This window comes from Schistocerca serialis, chromosome 7, assembly GCF_023864345.2.
Source record: "Schistocerca serialis cubense isolate TAMUIC-IGC-003099 chromosome 7, iqSchSeri2.2, whole genome shotgun sequence".
NCBI lineage: Eukaryota > Metazoa > Arthropoda > Insecta > Orthoptera > Acrididae > Schistocerca > Schistocerca serialis.
Window position 1 is genome coordinate 359,462,303 of NC_064644.1, and position 15,798 is coordinate 359,478,100.

A 15,798-nucleotide genomic window follows, 5' to 3' on the forward strand; every position below is an offset into this window, starting at 1 on the left:
ATTTAATTATACTTGCCTGTCCCAAATTTCTGAAACCGTGCTTTTCGGCAACCGCATCTGCAGCTTCGGATCCACTTGGTACGTGCACAGCAAACTGGTTCATGTATACTGGCTGCTGACGGCTTCGTACAAACGTAAAGCTTGCCACACAACACAAACACACTAAACACCACTGAAACCTCATTTCAACTGTTGTGTCGTTGACAGTTCAAACAATATGTTTTAAAATCTGAAAAACAGAATAATGACATTGTAATTATGTATACAAACACATTATGTAACTTGTCTCTCGTCAGCGCTGTGTTTAAAACTGAACTACTATCAGCATCAAGTTTCATAATACTTGCCTCCTCTTCTGTGTACTGAAAATTTTAATCAGAAAGCCGAAAATGTTAATCAGCTGTCCACTGTTTTGTAAAGCACTGTCTCTAGAGGGACGAAATTTACATTAAAGCCGTATGGCTTGTGCAGTGACAGCTTCGCAGATTTCGTTATCTTTTTGTCCTCAACAACATGTTGACATTGTTCAGAAATATCGAAACGTACACACGCAACCCACTCTCCTCTTTCAATTTCTAACCACCGAACACACCAACCTCCACAACCCAACTGCATCACATCACTACGCTGATGGACAAATGCTTCTGACATTCACACGCAGGGCTACCAACGAAACCACAATCATTGTCTTCATTTCGAAAAACCAGCTGGACTGTCAGCTGGGTTAAGGATGCATAAAGAACTAATAATAAACCACATTACATTTAGTTTGCTACACTGATTATTCTTCTTCTGTAAAAGTTGATTTTAAAAAATAAAGTGACGTCACAGATTCATTAAATATTATTTCTTGGGCTCGTAAAAGTAAATTTTATCTTTCTTTTTTGCTTTAGAAATTTATATATTAGTTTTAAAAATAAAAGGTTTTACTACGAAAATAAAACATATGTCGGGTCTACAATCCTTGGTTTTTCTTTACATTATCTCTGAAACACATTGAAGTGTGAGTATCATTGGAAGCGGATGTAACGTCAGCCATACTTTCGAGTCGGTCTTTCCGGAAAGCTTCGCAACATGGTGAGTTATTGTGGTTGGTAGCGTGAAATAATCGAATATCTAATTGTAAATCAAGTCTGTGTTGATATTTATTTAATAATAGTTCCATGAGAACAAGTATTTTTATTTATTTTATTGCTGTATTGTGTGGTTATGTTGCTGCAGAACGAAAGGAATTAACATTATACACGTTTTGTTTTAGGGTCGTGTGAGGACGAAAACTGTGAAGAAAGCAGCTCGTGTTATAATTGAGAAATATTACACTAAGCTAACGCTTGATTTTCACACAAACAAACGGATATGCGAGGAAATTGCGATTATCCCCAGCAAGCCACTAAGAAATAAAATTGCGGGGTGAGTTAATGGAGACAACTGACACCATTCAGTGCGGTGTTTCTTATTTGCGCATTGCAGTGATAAAAGAACATGTATTCTCAATTAAAACGAAATTTGAATATTTGCGTAAATTGTAAGTTAAACCATATTAATGTATACATAGCGCCTTGGATCAGATCACATATTTTTGGTTAAACTAAACCACCGATTAAATGGATTTCCTTGATAATTGATGTGATTCGGTTGAACTTTAAAATCTGTAATTTGGACCACTAGTTTTCATTCGTTAATATTTGAGCCCGTTGAAGCAGTGTGTTGGTATAGGAATAGGAGAGTTACGTAAAAGCTATGAGAATTGAAGTGGAAATATGTGCAGTTTCGTCTTGAGTGTTGTCGTTCATGATAGGTTAGTTGCGTGTAAACAGACATGTGTAGGTGTGTGCTGTACAATATGTTTTCGTCATATATGTATGCCAAACAAATTGATATTGTAATTTTCCAAAGTACGTTTCAGGCTGCATGTATTGATGGAATTATCTGTAGAGCACTTACTGTGGTCACAGTTTATAGGGTACAATTGGGAAGCGAATTTCTGTGAGGCCTTGATTGTACAATACAGTATGTGCTGGAATTGTTGCCATTCTGTTACCGTACCGTTTCTAAGTGTAGTTTGTATTTACGCGTTTTTAAGACGTTTCATGTACAGAAGCTGAAACTCTGTTGCTTGTTGAAATTGGTCTAGGTTGGCTGTGAGTAACAGCTGTCCATGCCATTAGAGTACCTTCTATCTGTATCATTTCGGCTATCCCCAATCACCTACCATGCCCAATTTCATAAGAGAGTGAAGATAAGTGTGATTTGTCCCAGCGATCATAGTTTCATTTCTCCTGATGTTTTCCACATTATATTGATTTTCTCAAATGAGTCCCCACAGACTCCCTGTTAATATTGGAGACTTCCAATGTATATATTTATTACTAATTTTTTTTTTTTTTTTTTTTTTTTTTTGTGTGTGTGTGTGTGTGTGTGTGTGTGTGTGTGTGTGTGTGTGTGTCTCAACCTACACTTTCCTTCTTCTGTCCCTCTTTTTCTGTGTTAAACTATTGTCACATTATAATCCCTACTTGCATTTTATATAGTGTAGGTGTAGTATGCTTGAAATCGTGTGTGTAAAGAAAATTTAGATGTGAGCTAGTGTGCCCCCCCCCCCCCCCCCCCCGTCTCGGTTATGGCGACAGTGATCTGCAATGTAACCAGATGTCTTTATGTGGTGCATATTTAATGCCTTTTTTGGTATAAATAAAAAATACAGCAAATTCAAAACTGTACATACACGTGAGTAAATTGCTAAATTATATTGTAAATTAGCTGAGGAAGATTAAACAAGACACAAAGCAACTCACATTGGATAGTGTGTGATGTACAGAATCAATTTGAGTGTTCACTACCACCCACTACTTTTCAGTCGAGACATTGATGACTTCATTTGTTATCGAGCTGAAGCTTGTAAGCGTTTAGAGATTGTTATCTTTGGTTGTGCTAGTAATGAGAGAAACAGTTTACATGACGTTCGAATTACATACAAACAAATTTTGCATCCAAACATTGTAGTTCAAGGTGATAGTGTTTATTTATCTATTTATTTTTTAATATGTTGTTTCTGTGTTTCATACCTAGTATGTTAAATTGCTGGCAAAGTGATATCAAATGTAATTATTTTCTATATTTTTGTTTCTACGCAAGTGATGTTATGGCTTTCTGTATTGATATTGGTGTTTTAAGAGCTTTATAGCTCTACGCGTATTTTCTGATACACATCTTTTGGGGTCAACGGAGGTGTCCGATCCCACCAGTTGGCTTTGACCCGTGATGTAAGGGTGTTGTGTGTGACTTCATAATGGCGCAGAGTTTAGTTTATGATTGTGTTGTGTTTGTAGATGTCGTCTTGTTGCAGTTGGTGGTATCGTCTAGTTGCGGTTGGTGGTGTCCTCTAGTGTGTGTATGGTCTGCATGTTGTGTGGTGTATTGGGTTTATTTGGGTGTCGGTGCGTGAAGTGTATTTTTATCGGTCGTGACTGTTACACAAGAATGGAAATTAGTTTCAGTGAGTTAAGAATTAAGTTTCTGTTGTTTATGTTATTGCAGTGTCGTTTTATGTTACTGGTTTGCTATTTGTCACGTGGTAAGTCGTTCAATTGAATTTGTGGCTTCTTATGTTAGGTATGGATGTGACTTCTAAGTTTAATAGTGCGCATCTGTGGGCTGACATGGAGGACGACATGTTGTCCGTCATTAAGTTTCTGTAAGTTTTTGGGTTTGTGGTGGAGATAGTGCAGTGCGGCGTATGCAAGCCGAATATGCGAGTTTGGGGTTTGTTTTGGTCGTGTTGGCAACTCGATATTGCAAGTGTAGCATAATTTGGGGATTTTGTGTTGTTTTTATGTCCTTTGTGTGTGTGTGTGTGTGTGTGTGTGTGTGTGTGTGTGTGTGTGTGTGTGTGTGTGTGTGTGTTTATATTTAGTTTGTCCCCACCTGAAAACCCCCAGTTTCCCATGCTGGTCCCGTTAGTTCAATTATATTTATGGAAGGAGATGGGTTTGTTGGTTTTATAGGTATTTTCATGTTTGTTGTGTTTATGTAATGATGTCATAGGCACCATACTTGAGACATTGGGAATGATCATTTCCTCCGTATTGGTGATGTTGTGGGTCAAAGCAGACGGGTGGAATTGGATGCTTCTGTAATCCCATCTTCTGTTAGTTCACGAGATCTGTTGCTATTGTATTGTTACCAGCTTTTGGCTTTCTGTACTGCCATCACCTTCAGGTTGTCTTATAAACTAAATTTGCATAGCTCGAGTGATGTTTTTGATACCACTTACAGTTCATGTGCAGTAATTTCTTAAAATTTTGAAACTGTTTCATAGTGTTCCTCTGCTTGTTTTGTTTAGTAGATTATACTGTTATTATTATGTGTTCATATAGATTTTAATTTGTCCTATCCAATTTCCTGTGATTGTTCCATAAGTTTTATTGCGAAAAATTTGTAAGAATCCTTTTTGACTTGACTATATTATCATGCCATGGCAATTTGTAATGTTATTGGTTGTCATTTAGAAATTGTGTGCCATCTTGATGAGACATCATTGGTGATGGGTAATATCACACAGGTTTATCAGTTAATATATGCTGTAATGGATTGTTAGTCTGGCAGCGTGACCCTCAGAATCTTAAGTTTAGTGTCTGTTATCTATACCGTGTTTGATGTATCAAGCTCAGTTCATTTCCTGCTGTTCATTGTTTATCTTTTTCCATTAAAACCCAGTTCATACTGCCATATTACCAGATTAATAATATACATGATAGTTTCTGGATGAACTCCCCTTCGCAATATAAACTGTGGAGTTTTGTAGGAAAAATGGAACTGCATACATACAAGCATTTATAAAATGTAGATGAGAAGTGTTACTTGAGTTGGGTCGACAGAAGCGTTCGATCCCACGCGTCGGCTTTGACCCGTGACGTAAGGGTGTCGTCATGACGGCGCGGAGTTTGGCTTGAGTGTGGCTGTCTCCAGTTCTGTTTTATCTTACTTTATTTACTTTTCTGATCTGTTCGTTCAATCTCGTGAGATTTTTTTTTTTTTTTTTTTTTTTTTAATTTAAAAACACTTATTACTTATTTTAATTATCAGTTTCCTCCAATTTCTGTTTTAGTTTATTATATTTATCTTTCTGATCAGTTCGTTCTATCCCGTGAGATTTTTTTTTTAAAAAGACAAAAAACACTAATCAGCTACTGAAGCATCTTTATCTTCTATTGGTTGCAGGGGTTACGACCCCTGGGGAGGTGGGTGGGTATTCATGCATGGCTGTCTTCATTTACACGTTGTAGCTACGCAGGAAATACGGAAGCGTCCGATCTAACCCGTCGGCTTTGACCCATGATGTCACAAATATAGCAGAAACGACAATTCCAATATGGCGGATATAGAAACGTTGCATACGTATCACAAAGACGAAAACACATAGAAAAACAACACACACAAAGGTTTCACACGAACAATCTGCTAACATTGATAGCAAACAAAGATAATAATAAACAAGTGGTACTCAAGGCCAGGCAGGGGGGGGGGGGGGGGCTGCGCCCCCCCCCCCCTTTCCCGACCCCCCCCCCCCCCCCCCGCCAAAAAAAAAACTCCCGTGCATGTCCCGTTAGTGTCATTAGGCTTCTTGTGGAAAGTGTGTGTGTTTGTTTTTGTTTCCGCCATATTTGTGACGTCATGGGTCAAAGCAGACGGGCGGGATCGGACGCTTCCGTATTTCCCTTGAGTTTACATTGATGATGATTTTAAGTTTGACCTTCCACCTAGTGACAGAGGTAGGTCGTGTTGTAGGCCTGTATGTGTACATAAAATGAAGCTTATTTGCTTTTATTAATATTATAAACAGCCAGCTTCCATAGCTGAGTGGTCAGTGCAGAAGAATGTCACGCGAAAGACCTGTGCTCGATTCCTGGCTAGCTGGAGATTTTCTCTGCCGTTTCATCCTCATTACTAGAGTGGCATCAACTAAAACAGCTTGGCACATGCGTGTTAACATTCATCATTTTAGTTAACTTACATCTTCGAGTGCCCTACACAGTGCCTCCGCTGATTTGATACTAAGAGCCATGTATAGCTACAGCAGCTCACTCCTCTGTCAGCACCTTCCTGCCAGTGTAGTCACTAGTGATTAGGAATATTGTTTTTAAACTGATATTAAATACCTAGGATTTCAAGGAAAAGGTTTCCTTTAAATTTCTGTTGCTTTTGCAGTTTGCCAAGAGTTCGTGATAAGAACTTAACCGTGTCTTGTGACGCACTTCTTGTTGTTGATGCACTCGTGTCATTCTTTGCAAGATAGAATCTGAAGTCTTCACTTTTCGTGTCAGCCTCACCGTTCTTAATGTTGTGTATGTTGACTCTATACAGTGTGGTGACTAGCACATTGTATTCTTCCCCTAAAATGTTTTTGAATGCAAATTGTACTTGACATTATTTTGAGAAGTACACTACAATGTGTATATCAAATAACTCTCATTACTAAAAGGGGGCAATCTTCATTTAAAGTTCTGCCTAAGACTTTATTTAAATAGACGCTGTATGTGAAATTCTACCAAAATTTATCAAATTGCGTGGTGGTAAATTGTGCCAAGCAACGATCGCAACCTGCAGTTTTTGTGCTACTACACTTCAGTTTCCTTTATGACCGAATACTAATGTTTTCACCTCCCCTCATTAATCCCCAAATCATTAATTTCTAGAATTGGTACTTTTATTATGTTGGTGGATGTCATGTTTTGGAGTGGTAATCTCCAAATGGTTGTTCCAGGTAATGTTTACAGTTTTTTGCGAGCTAGCCATTGTCTCACTGGGTAGAAAATTTTTAAAAATTGTGTATAGCATTAATGTTTTTGTAATGCGGTTTAATGTGATCAAGAGAATGTGACTACTGTTGGGTTTATCTAGGAACAGATGCTGAGAAATAGATGGGTCTTGAGAATTAGAGCAAAATAATGAGAACACACGGAATACATATTTGATTGAGAGTCAGCAGCTCAAGAAAGTTTGTCATAGATAATAACACAAGAGTTTAGACTGACTAGTATGCTTCAAATGCACAGAGTGAACCCCAATATCTGATTGGTCTGGCCTTGGTGTTGTGTATTGTCAGCACAGTGGTGTTGCTACTCTCACATACAGCAGTGTCTCTCTCTTAAAGTTGGTCGTGGGTTGTCAGGGCTGTCACAAGAGCTAGTGCCAACCTCTCGATGTTGACTACCTGTCATAGTGTCAGTTCTGTGACACAACTACTGCTGAAAGGCAGGGGTCATGTCTCACCCAAACAATTTCTCAGAGGAAGTAAAAGAAGTTATTGATCGTCCACCTGATATAGATTAGGTCACTGTCAGAGGGTAAGGGGTGTGTTGCATGAGAGAATCTTGAGTATCCAAAAAACAAGTAATGGAATGCTTGTGGTAAGTACCATCCGTTTACCAGTTCACATGCCTGACCTAACCTTGGGGGGGGGGGGGGGGGGCAAGTTACTGATTACAGTTGTTCGTATATTTGAATATTGAAAAGCCCAACATAATACATTCAGCTTAATAAGCAGTTGTTGATTACTGCTGGATTTGAAAGAAAAGAAAAAGAAATTACTTCTGGAACTGATGAAAAGTTTTTCAGGCTTGTAAACAGAAAAATCTGATGTATTTTTTGCAAATGATACAAGAACTAACCTGTTAGTTTTTTATGTAATTAGGAAAAGATGATGCAGAAATTTTAGAGAAACAAATTGGATACATAGTAAATAATTTCAGTAACAGCAACTACTCTGAATACACTTGTAGTCAGCTGCCACAGTGTATCCATAGAGAAGAGTGTGTGCACGTGCGTACATGTTCCATCGTGAAAAACAATTTGTCTGAAAGCTAGCAAAGAGTTCATTCTTATTTATGTGCCTGTTACTGACTAGAGGCCTCTAATGTTGATGAATTTGTTACCTTTACTCTTAAATTATTCACATCCTGTTTCACCTTAACCAGTGATGTACATGCAATAGTTATCTGTACTGCATTAATAAATGAACATTACATTATATTTTGGTATTTTTGAAAGTGTTAAGGAGGACAGATCTGCTTGAAATTCTCATATTCAATTGATAATCTCTAAACTCTGATGTTTAAAATTTGTGATAGTTTTCTGAAAACAAAATACTAAAAACATGTTCGAACCGGACTCTTTCTTATGAAATGTGTACTTTAACTTTTCCATTTTCATAAAGTCTTTAGTATGCAAATCAAAATATTGGATATTTTTTTAAAAATGTGTCTAAAAGGTGGCTGTGGCTGTAGCAGGAATCTAATACATGCAAATGCAACAGATGTGTCTATCAAAAGTATATCTTGTAATTGAAGTGGTTAGTTCTACTACTGTAGGGGCTATGTTTATTGTTATTGAGGGTTTATTGCCTCCACAATATTTTTTGATACCCTTCAGAAGACGTGTGCAGTATTTTCAACTGCTGTTCAATACTATCTGTTGAGTGTTAGGGTTGGATCATGTTTCAGTAACTTACTCAACACAGCACGGCAAATGAAAACAAGGTTATATGGTGGTTTTTAACACTCTTCGAAAGTTACATGCTGACAGGCATGCTACACAGTTGAAATTTTAATAACTTTGGTCGTGAGACGTTCAGAAGTGGACTGTAACCACACACTGCTCAACAACTAAGTTGTGCGATGCACAGTGGCGGCTTGAGAGTATACTTTCTAGGTGTTCATGAATCTTTAGATTCAGAAAAATTTAAGTGTGAAATTAATAGTATCTGTTGTACAAGTGTTATGCTTACTAATGGGTCTATACATCTACAGCCAGTAATAATAATAATAATAATAACTTGGCCCGGGTATCACCGTTGTACTTGTACAATAGTTCGGTAATGTAGCTCATAACCTTCATCAGGTGCAACTTGAGACTGCTCCTCGCGTGGACCTGTGGCCTTACCCATCCACTAGCAGTTGCAGGCGTTCCCTCTGCAGTTCGCGTCCGCTCTCTGTGATCTTCTGGAATGTTGCTGTTATCTTTTCCATCCGCTGCGGTTCTTGGTGTTCCCACTGAAGACCGCAGGGGGAAATCCTGTTCTCAGACAGAATTCCAAATGCACCAGACTGAAGATGGAACACCCAGGAGTGGGTCTGGTCGATGCGGGTTACAGCAGGAGCATCCAGATCCGCAGCGGACAAAAAATGGAACAGCAACAATCCAGAAGATCGCAATGAGTGGGTGTAGACCGCAGAGGGAATGCCTGCAACTGCTGGTGGAGTGCTACAAACATAAATATTGGACCAGTTCCACATTAGGAGCAGTCTCAAGTTACGTCTAAAGGTTACACGCTACACTACCACAATATCGTGCGAGTATGACACTGACATCCAGGAGGACACCCAACAACCCAAGATGTCATTAGATTGCCGGGAAAGCCTGAAGAGTAATATACAGGGTTATTACAAATGATTGAAGCGATTTCACAGCTCTACAATAACTTTATTATTTGAGATATTTTCACAGTGCTTTGCACACACATACAAAAACTCAAAAAGTTTTTTTAGGCATTCACAAATGTTCGGTATGTGCCCCTTTAGTGATTCGGCAGACATTAAGCCGATGATTAAGTTCCTCCCACACTCGGCGCAGCATGTCCCCATCAATGAGTTCGAAAGCATCGTTGATGCGAGCTCGCAGTTCTGGCACATTTCTTGGTAGAGGAGGTTTAAACACTGAATCTTTCACATAACCCCACAGAAAGAAATCGCGTGGGGTTAAGTCGGAAGAGTGTGGAGGCCATGACATGAATTGCTGATCATGATCTCCACCACGACCGATCCATCGGTTTTCCAATCTCTTGTTTAAGAAATGCCGAACATCATGATAGAAGTGCGGTGGAGCACCATCCTGTTGAAAGATGAAGTCGGCGCTGTCGGTCTCCAGTTGTCGCATGAGCCAATTTTCTAGCATGTCCAGATACATGTGTCCTGTAACGTTTTTTTCACAGAAGAAAAAGGGGCCGTAAACTTTAAACCGTGAGATTGCACAAAACACGTTAACTTTTGGTGAATTGCGAATTTGCTGCACGGATGCATGAGGATTCTCTATCGCCCAGATTCGCACATTGTGTCTGTTTACTTCACCATTAAGAAAAAATGTTGCTTCATCACTGAAAACAAGTTTTGCACTGAATGCATCCTCTTTCATGAGCTGTTGCAACCGCGCCGAAAATTCAAATCGTTTGACTTTGTCATTGGGTGTCAGGGCTTGTAGCAATTGTAAACGGTAAGGCTTCTGCTTTAGCCTTTTCCGTAAGATTTTCCAAACCGTCGGCTGTGGTACGTTTAGCTCCCTGCTTGCTTTATTCGTCGACTTCCGCGGGCTACGTGTGAAACTTGCCCGCATGCGTTCAACCGTTTCTTCGCTCACTGCAGGCCGACCCGTTGATTTCCCCGTACAGAGGCATCCAGAAGCTTTAAACTGCGCATACCATCGCCGAATGGAGTTAGCGGTTGGTGGATCTTTGTTGAAATTTGTCCTGAAGTGTCGTTGCACTGTTATGACTGACTGATGTGAGTGCATTTCAAGCAGGACATACGCTTTCTCGGCTCCTGTCGCCATTTTGTCTCACTGCGTTCTCGAGCGCTCTGGCGGCAGAAAACTGAAGTGCGGCTTCAGCCGAACAAAACTTTGAGTTTTTCTACGTATCTGTAGTGTGTCGTGACCATATGTCAATGAATGGAGCTACAGTGAATTTATGAAATCGCTTCAATCATTTGTAATAGCCCTGTAATAATAATAATAATAATAATAATAATAATAATAATAATAATAATAATAATGTGAATCTGACAAAAGAAAGAGTTGTCTTGGTGAAATTTTGTTGTTTTGTACGTAATTAAGTACAGTTTAGGGCAATAATGAAATTATGAGTAAGCTTTCGCAACTCTGTTTCTCATTTTCGTCTAAGTGGGAGTTTTCGTGCTTTTATCCCTAACAGATGTAGACTTAGCTCATGAATTTAATTCTGGGCTGAAAATCAGATATTCTTACACTGCACCCACCCAACGTGGGCTAACTGTACACTTCTTTGTTAAATGTTTGCTTGTCGTCAAGCTTATTTGGTTTTGTCACTCAATCAAAGGATGTGTGCTCAGAGAGGCCGTAGTTCCTTTGCGGCTGACTTTTCCTGGTAATTTACTTTTCTATTCCCAGAGTGGGATTCTGCAGAATAGTGTGTGCTGGTATGAAACTTCATGGGAGATTAAAGCTGCGTGTCGGACCAAGACTTGAATATGGCATATTTGCCATTCGCCAGCAAGTACTCTACAGACTGAGCTACCCAAGCAAGACTTACGATCCAGCCTTACAGCTATACTTTTCTGTTAGCGTTTAAAAAAGATTCAACATAATTCATGTTTACTCTGCACACGAAAGTTTATCCCACACAGTAACCAACCGACTCTAAACACAGAGTGCCGTTTGCGGAAATGTTTAAACTCGAGTAGTAATGTCTACCAACATGGTTACTTGAACAGAATAGAAATGAAGCACTGAGGTTCATAAGAGCCTAAAGCACACTGTTAATCCCACATTTAAGTGAATATCAGAAAAACAAGTGATACAGCTTTTCATGAATTTTCATGTATACACTTTGGGCCTATAGCATTGATAAACACGACTCACCATACGATCAGCAGATTTCAGAAGCATGACTAAGTGCTACAATCTCACAATTGATGGTGATGTGCTTTTGATTCTCAGTGCCTCGAAAGGATTTATGTGTGATAAACCTCATAACTTGTTAAACATAACTCATTCAGAAAACCACAAAATAAGTTCACTGTCAGTACAACTTTAACATATACTGAAGTCCGCTCTAATTTTACTACAGTATATAGTGAATGAATTAGCGTATCTGAGGAGTGTGCTATCATCTAGTACGATTTATGCCTAGCAACGGGAACAAAAGTCTGCCACAGTGTGCTACCACCTGGTGACACTGACGTATTCTGAAGAGTTGATTGGCAAGGGCTGTCAGGGCACATCGTGATCAATGCTTGTTATTTATCAAATCCATGTGTGTGGCCTTTGAGGCAATTACATCACGTGAGTTGCACATGCGCAAGAGCTCCTTAAAACATACATAACTGAAGTATGCTTGTGACCCTGATTCCAAGTTTCAACGAGTGTAGAGGAGCTCTAGCACGGTAGATTTAAGTGCCGTATCTTTCAGATTGCAGCATCTGTGTTATGGTTAACAGCATTCAAACAAAAAATAACCAGTCAGTCCACAAGGTGACGAAAATTAGGATGCTCACATGGTCTTGTGCGCTCTTGCATAGCAGCCACCACAGGTGACACACAAATGTTGTACGAGCATGTCACCTTATTCCATGTACATAGAATGCTAATATTTCAGTTGCTTAAAAAGGTTGCAAAGTTTAAACTTTGTGTCTTTAGTAATGTGTGTTCTTTTATCCTGTTCGATTTGGGATCGTAATATGAAATACATGCTATCCCAGTTTGGTGTGTTGATACTTTTGTGGTGTGTTGATGCTTTATATACACTTTACTGGAAAGGTAGAATGCTTTTCATCAGAATTTCATGTGCGCACTAACTTGTTACAGATTTGTGACACATCTCATGAAGCGATTGAGACATAGCCAAGTCAGAGGTATTTCAATCAAACTACAGGAAGAAGAACGTGAAAGGCGTGATAATTATGTTCCAGAGGTGTCTGCTTTGGAGCAGGATATTATTGAAGTTGACCCAGAAACGAAAGACATGTTGAAGATGTTGGTGAGTAATATTTGTTGCACATCTTACAGTTGTGTGGAGTATAGTTGGCACAAGATGACTAAACTCTAATGGTGCACATTTATTACTATACACATGCAACAATTAGTAGCTTTGCTGAATATTACTAACTAATGTGTTCGCCTCCTTTTGTTTTAATGAGCTGAATGTGTGGCATAGACTAGGTCGGGTTAGAGCAAGTATTTCGTAGTTCACCATGAAACCACACTTCCACCACATTTACTAACATGCATTCTTTTGTAGAAAAGTCCATTTTACGGAGATGCCTTTCCACAATGCTCCACAAATTCTCTAAGGAATTTAAGTATAATGCATTACCAGGCCACGGAAACACATTAATGTTGTTTCCTTCCATGAATGTGTTGGTCTTGACCACTTTAGAAGTGCGACATGGGTCCAGATCATGTTGAAATATTCCTCCTCCATTTGCAGAAGTCTGTAGGAATGATTCACTCTTGAGTAAAGGGAATTCCAAATAGTTGATTGGATTTCAGCATGCTGTCAACTGGAACCTTTTCATTTGATTTTGTGTGTTCTGTCCACTATCAAGAACACTACGCCATATTGTATGAAGTTCAATTTCTTGTAAGACATGAGCTTGTCCCAATTAATTTGCACGCTACTACACTCCCGGAAATGGAAAAAAGAACACATTGACACCGGTGTGTCAGACCCACCATACTTGCTCCGGACACTGCGAGAGGGCTGTACAAGCAATGATCACACGCACGGCACAGCGGACACACCAGGAACCGTGGTGTTGGCCGTCGAATGGCGCTAGCTGCGCAGCATTTGTGCACCGCCGCCGTCAGTGTCGGCCAGTTTGCCGTGGCATACGGAGCTCCATCGCAGTCTTTAACACTGGTAGCATGCCGCGACAGCGTGGACGTGAACCGTATGTGCAGTTGACGGACTTTGAGCGAGGGCGTATAGTGGGCATGCGGGAGGCCGGGTGGACGTACCGCCGAATTGCTCAACACGTGGGGCGTGAGGTCTCCACAGTACATCGATGTTGTCGCCAGTGGTCGGCGGAAGGTGCACGTGCCCGTCGACCTGGGACCGGACCGCAGCGACGCACGGATGCACGCCAAGACCGTAGGATCCTACGCAGTGCCGTAGGGGACCGCACCGCCACTTCCCAGCAAATTAGGGACACTGTTGCTCCTGGGGTATCGGCGAGGACCATTCGCAAACGTCTCCATGAAGCTGGGCTACGGTCCCGCACACCGTTAGGCCGTCTTCCGCTCACGCCCCAACATCGTGCAGCCCGCCTCCAGTGGTGTCGCGACAGGTGTGAATGGAGGGACGAATGGAGACGTGTCGTCTTCAGCGATGAGAGTCGCTTCTGCCTTGGTGCCAATGATGGTCGTATGCGTGTTTGGCGCCGTGCAGGTGAGCGCCACAATCAGGACTACATACGACCGAGGCACACAGGGCCAACACCCGGCATCATGGTGTGGGGAGCGATCTCCTACACTGGCCGTACACCACTGGTGATCGTCGAGGGGACACTGAATAGTGCACGGTACATCCAAACCGTCATCGAACCCATCGTTCTACCATTCCTAGACCGGCAAGGGAACTTGCTGTTCCAACAGGACAATGCACGTCCACATGTATCCCGTGCCACCCAACGTGCTCTAGAAGGTGTAAGTCAACTACCCTGGCCAGCAAGATCTCCGGATCTGTCCCCCCATTGAGCATGTTTGGGACTGGATGAAGCGTCGTCTCACGCGGTCTGCACGTCCAGCACGAACGCTGGTCCAACTGAGGCGCCAGGTGGAAATGGCATGGCAAGCCGTTCCACAGGACTACATTCAGCATCTCTACGATCGTCTCCATGGGAGAATAGCAGCCTGCATTGCTGCGAAAGGTGTATATACATTGTACTAGTGCCGACATTGTGCATGCTCTGTTGCCTGTGTCTATGTGCCTGTGGTTCTGTCAGTGTGATCATGTGATGTATCTGACCCCAGGAATGTGTCAATAAAGTTTCCCCTTCCTGGGACAATGAATTCACGGTGTTCTTATTTCAATTTCCAGGAGTGTATATTGGTTGTCATTGTATCTTGAGGTGGGCTCCTTTTAGGATTCAGATTGATTTAGTATTGTAGAAAATTAATCTGTGGAATTAATCTTCATACTGTTTTTAGTAGAATGTGGATCGATCAGTTATAAATGCAAACACTTGGAAAAAGCTAAAACATCTGTTTTGTTACAGGACTTCAACAACATCACAGGACTTCAACTTACTCAGCCAGCAACACAAGGATTTGGCAGACGCCCGTGAACTTTTGTTACTTGCTTTTGCTTATGTATCAATAAAGCTTACAAATAATGAAACTTTTATTGATTTATAAAAATGCTGACCTTTTGATTTCCCAAAATTTGCAGTGATTCATTAAGGGGAAAACAAGTCTATCCACCTACATGCTGGCACAAGGAAAATAAGTTGTTATAGACGGAAATGAAGGCAGGAAATTTTTAGTGTGTAGGTAACATTTTGCAGAATTCTTAAAACCAATTCTTAAGTAGGATTTCTACCTGCCTATATTTTTGTTGGGATTATTCGACCTTTTCTATAGTTGTCCTGTGTCCCTACACGAGCGACAGGACACCAAGTCCCTACTATTTCAGATTACTTCATATTCTTATCGTCTTAGCCTTGACAAACCCAATATGTGTAAAATACATGAGAGCAACAATGCAATGGGTTTAAAAATTGTTTTGCCACCGCGTTTTTGTAAAGTGAATCCTCCTCGTGTTGCTACGTTTTTTTCCCAACTAATCTACAACTACGGTGTGTATTGTACCAACTGCAGTCTTGCTGTAACCAAATACCGAGCAGGTGGCCTGAAATAAATGGAACTAAACAAAATAAAATAAATGCTGAAAGTTAATGTGCACATGCAAATGGTGAAGAGGCTGTTGTATTTATCAAGTGGCAGAGTGGAGGAGTATTGACATATTCCATCTTTTTGCTGTTCTGTAAGAGT

General features: G+C 40.5%; 1 protein-coding gene across 1 annotated transcript; it reads left to right on the forward strand.

Moving 5' to 3' along the window:
* The first annotated feature begins 959 nt into the window (after positions 1-959).
* Positions 960-15,145, forward strand: LOC126412194 (40S ribosomal protein S17). The gene is made up of 4 exons (XM_050081676.1): positions 960-1,077; positions 1,259-1,410; positions 12,613-12,784; positions 15,024-15,145. The coding sequence occupies exons 1-4, from the start codon at positions 1,075-1,077 to the stop codon at positions 15,090-15,092; spliced, it is 396 nt and encodes a 131-aa protein (XP_049937633.1). The 5' UTR covers positions 960-1,074; the 3' UTR covers positions 15,093-15,145.
* Positions 15,146-15,798: the final 653 nt, after the last annotated feature.

Coding starts and splice junctions, on each gene's coding strand:
- LOC126412194 (XM_050081676.1), top strand. Junction 1,411..12,612: donor CTAAGAAATAAAATTGCGGG/GTGAGTTAATGG, acceptor AACTTGTTACAG/ATTTGTGACACATCTCATGA. Junction 12,785..15,023: donor AAGACATGTTGAAGATGTTG/GTGAGTAATATT, acceptor GTTTTGTTACAG/GACTTCAACAACATCACAGG.